Source organism: Atta cephalotes, assembly GCF_000143395.1.
Source record: "Atta cephalotes unplaced genomic scaffold scaffold00003, whole genome shotgun sequence".
In the NCBI taxonomy this organism is placed as follows: domain Eukaryota; kingdom Metazoa; phylum Arthropoda; class Insecta; order Hymenoptera; family Formicidae; genus Atta; species Atta cephalotes.
Window position 1 is genome coordinate 6,012,058 of NW_012130067.1, and position 5,070 is coordinate 6,017,127.

The 5,070-nt window shown below is 27.0% G+C and overlaps 1 protein-coding gene across 1 annotated transcript in view; it reads right to left on the reverse strand.

The window, feature by feature from the left end:
- Positions 1-2,334: 2,334 nt before the first annotated feature.
- LOC105625777 (UDP-glucuronosyltransferase 2B17-like) overlaps positions 2,335-5,070 on the reverse strand; it is a 50,945-nt gene continuing 48,209 nt past the window's right edge. Inside the window, 5 exon segments of the mRNA XM_012207096.1 lie at positions 2,335-2,629; positions 2,972-3,191; positions 3,284-3,503; positions 3,656-3,670; positions 3,672-4,030. Coding sequence (XP_012062486.1) covers positions 2,335-2,629; positions 2,972-3,191; positions 3,284-3,503; positions 3,656-3,670; positions 3,672-4,030 — 1,109 coding nt within the window.

The following is a 5,070-nucleotide window of genomic DNA, read 5'->3' on the forward strand; positions in this document are numbered from 1 at the left end:
CTTTTAAGGTTTTAGGTAGTGTAGACACCTACCGTAGTAGTAGAAGTAGAGTAACGTAATACGTACGAACGGTAACGTAAGAAAGTAAGTAGTAGTAAGTAAGTAACGTACGTACGTCTCTCTCTCTCTCTCTCTCTCTCTCTCTCTCTCTCTCTCTCTCTCTCTCTCTCTTTCTTTTATTCAGAAATCTTCTACGAGTCCCGAACAATCCAACAGAGTCGGTATGCTACGACTCTCGACTGCAACCGCTTTTGTGCCCCAGGGAATAGTAGAGGAGAACACCAAGGAAGAGAGGGACCAGTAAGACGTCGTGAGAGACGAATCCGTACAACGATGTCGGCGTAATTGTGTAACTTCGTGGCTGCGATGTACGAAACAATAACTGCTGGCAAATCGCATCAAACAATACCGTGGCAGATTGCATCTTCCAACGTGCGACGTGTGTCTCTCCTTTTTTCACGCTGATCTCCTTTGTTCTTGGTCCTCGGGTTGACTTTGCCGTGTCCTTTTAACAAATAACTGCATGCTTCTATCGTTCTACGAAATCGTGATTCTCAAAGGCTATCGCCTTTGTAAATCGCGGGAGAAAGGAGCGCGGAAAAGGTGGCAGATAAAACACGTTATCGGGTATAAAAACGATTACGCCTCTTGACGCGCGAGTTTCGTGCAGGAAAGAGAGGAAGCGCAAAAGGGCGCTCGATGAAAAGAAAATGTCCTTTTCTATCGCTTTTTGATAATCTCCCGGGAATGTCGTCTTTATAATAAAAAGAAGTTTCTCTCGATAATGGAACAAGACGGAGAAAAAGGCTATACCGATAAAAAAAAAACTTTATGTACATTTTCATTATTCGCAACATTATTGTATTTTACAAGTGTGATGTCAGATGTAGTTTAAATTATTATGAAAAAACTCAACAGATATTTTTCATTCATATATTTTAAGTAATCTTTGTTGTTACTTGTGACATAATTTCTTTTTACTTATTTTATTTTTACACTTCTATTTGTTTTTACAAATACTTGAATAATTTATTACAATATTTGGCTGAGTTTTGTTTATTTTATATTTATATATTAATTTTATTTTGGTATTATTATGTCCCAATGTAATACTAATTTGTACTAATTTGTTTTTTATAAAAAATCGTGAAAAGATAAAATTAATTCTCCTTTTTTTTCTCTCTTGTTTTCTCATGTTGCATATATTCACACAAAATGATTATTGATGGATTGTATTATAGAGTATAGATTATAATAGATTTCTTTAAAATTCTAAAATACAAGAGAAAATTTTAAAAATGATTTTTTTATTTTGCACTTTATAATATAGTATATAACTTTATCAATACATTATAAATAAATGAAGCTTCTCTTTCTTCTCCCTCTCATCAGCAACAGATTATTTTTCAAATTCACATAATGATATTACGCACAATATATGGCACAATGTAGTTTCTAGAAAATATGCTACAAATATATTGCTCATTATTTTTTTATCTGATTTTATCGTATATAGGATGCGATTGTTTTATACAATTTATATATCATAATGTACTGTGTGCTTATAAATATGGAAAATATTTGCCAAATGTTTACAGATAGTGAAATATGTTACGATATATTATATTATAATAAAATAAAATATATGTTTATAGTAAAGATATATAATTTAATTGTAAATATAATATATTTTTGCGTAATAGCATTTTCAAGTTAATGCCAGAAGAAGAGGAAGGGAAAAATATTTTGTACATTAGCTATTTTTAAGTAAACCAATATATAATAACTCTTTGTACATAAAATATATCCTATTAAAAAAATTATTACAATCCACTGTCTCTCTCGCTCTCTTTAATTATGCATTTACATCATTTTTCCATTATAACTGTCCTGTGCATTATTACATGAAAATCAGACAGGCAGGGACTTTCCACTACGACAATATAATTATTTAGCAAGCATGAATTACGTTTCAACGAACAATTATTGATGACAGTGATATAAATTTAAAACTGCGCGATCCGATTGCGGCAATTACATAACGTTGCTAAATGTGGTGAATGATAAATAATAATTTATTATACATCTATACTTCTGTAATTTTTGATATTTTCTTGAAGTTCAGATCTTTTAGATTATTTATAACTTATTAAAATTTCAAATTCTTTCTAAAAATTTATAATTTTTGGAAAATTTTAGTCTATGACTATTTATAGACATATAAACATTAAAATTTCATACTTGATCTATAAAATATTTGTATAAAATAAAAACATTTAAACAATTTTCTAGTATTTCTCAATTTTTTATCAATATAATTATATGTATCAAAAATTAATTAATCTTTTTCTTGGTTGTTACTGTTATTTTTGTAAGATTAAATATGATTTTTAATAGTTTATAAATAACTATTAATGTGCAAATTAACGTTACAAATATGATAATTGATAAAATTGCTATGACGTCCATTTCGTGTTTTTGGTACCAAGGATCATGAGCAATACTAGTACGAAGATGAGAAGCACCCTTATGACGAATGACGAATTCAATCCACCAAATTACATGTTTCAAAACATCGTAAGGTTTATCTTCAGTAAGTTCTTTAATTTTGAGCATTCTTTTTTTATATCTAGAAAACGATAATAATATATGTTATATAAAAAGATTTATATTATATTATATATATATATATATATATATATATATATATATATATATATATTTTTATATATATTATTTTATATTTAACAATTAATATATATTATATAAAAGAAAATGTATACTATTTTACAATTGCATTTTGATTGTAATTATACAAATAATAAATTTTGTATAATATATGAAATAATGTTGAATAACAATTAGATAGCTTATTAAATATTATTTAATATTACTTATCTATTAAATTAGATTTAATATCTATGAAAATAATTAATGGCGTGACACAAGATTGCTATGAAAAAATCAGTACCCTTCATCATATAAAATATCAATTATAGATGCATTCAAATTTTCTCTTGATAATTCCATAATATTTAAACATTTTGCAACTCCTAAAGATACCATTTTTTTAATTTGAGTATACTGATCAGCTAGAATTGGTAATCCTAAGACTGGTACTGCATAATAAACAGCTTCTTCCGTGCTTTGAAGACCACCTTGATATATGAATAATTTAATGTTTGGATGAGCTGTAAAACAAAAAGTAGAATTTGCTAATGAAAAAATACATAAACATATAGTTTTATTAGTCTGAATGAATTATCACACTACATAGATTTACCGAGAATGCTCTGTTGAGGAAACCATTTAGCAATGTAGATATTGTCTGGTTTATTTGGAAATTCGCTGTCGTATTTCAATAGAATTTTATACGGCAAACTTGCAAATACATCTTGAAATATGCTTTGCACATGCTTCGATAATGATGAGATTTGGACATTTGTGCCTAAACTCATATAGATAAATCCATTCGGTGCATCTGTTATAAATTCTTTCAAATTCTAAAATATAATAATCATTTTATTTATATGTTGTATTCGAGAAGAAAATATATATAGAAATGGAAACCGAATTTTAATTATAAAACAAATAAAAAATGTTATTTGTCAAGCAATAAAGTTTCAATAATATATGGTTTAAATGCAATGATTACTTCTGGTAAAGCCGCGAGTTTTTTTTGAAATATGAAAATTTCCAAATGACAAAACATTTGATGTTTGCGGTCTAACAAATGAAAGAATTTCTTGTTGATTTTGGAAAACAAAACTTATGTTTCTTTCCATATCCCTTATGTCCGGTATATTTTTTCCAAGATATTTTTCTGCTATGGCTTGCTGCTCAGGGTAAAAATGATTTAATGTACAATATATGTGATACCATAAACGAATAAAATTCTTAATTCTTTGCCACAATGACAGATTAAAATCAATAATAGTATCTTGCATTTCCCAAGTCGAAGGATGTGATGGCAGAACAGGTGCACCGAATAGGTAATGGTTATTATTATACAATCCAGTTGATGTTACACCTGTAAATAAATATTATAGATATATAATGTATAATACAATAAATTTTTTGAATAATTAATTTAAACAAAGTTTGGATTTAGACAATTAAAAATTAAGGTAATATTATAATATCATTAAAAAGGTGTGCATATATTGGAGAAGTAATTAAGCTAACAATTTGTTTATATAATACAATTATTTTTTCAGAGTATACAGAGTATACATGATGTAAGAAGAATACAAACTAAATTCAATATTAAATCAAATGGATAACGATACACTATATTTTTCTAATTAATTTTATGAACATAAACTTATTGTATAGACTATTAGTTACGGAGTTTATGTACATCGAGAGAAATGTTTCATATGAATAACCGAAGTTTTGTTACTGACGGAAAAACTGTTTGTTGGTATTTGTGACTGATTAAACTGTTGGTTATCACGCCAATATTAATTCATTGATTTATTAAATAAACTAATAATTTAATGAAATAAAACTGTTTTATAATGTATAATATTTACATACTTATATAATATTTACATATTTTTTGGTTAAAAATGGAATACTTTGTTATCGGAATTATGATATTATCAGATAAAACAATTACATAAAAATAATATAGTCTCTCTCACTTTCTACAGAGTGAAATTATGTTAGACGTTTTTGAACTTTCCTTTATAAAGATATACATTTAGATCGTTTGATTATTAATTACTCTGAAAAAAATGATTGTTGCTATGATGTTGCTATGATCAGTCAAGATATGACGAGTAATGAAACTGATTTCTATGCGTTTCATTTTATGCATATGATGCATCATTTTATTCTTGCTCTAATTTAACGAATATTACAAAAATTGATAAAACTGTAGAAAAGGAGAGCATTACTTCTGTAAAGCTAGCACCTCATTGTTTTTTTAAATTAACTTTTTGTTCAGGACAGAATATACATATATTGCATTCTTTAACATCTAAAGATTTTAAAACAGCTTTAAATATAAAATCTGACTATGAATACGGACATATTATCGCTTCATACAGATGGACTCTCTGTTAC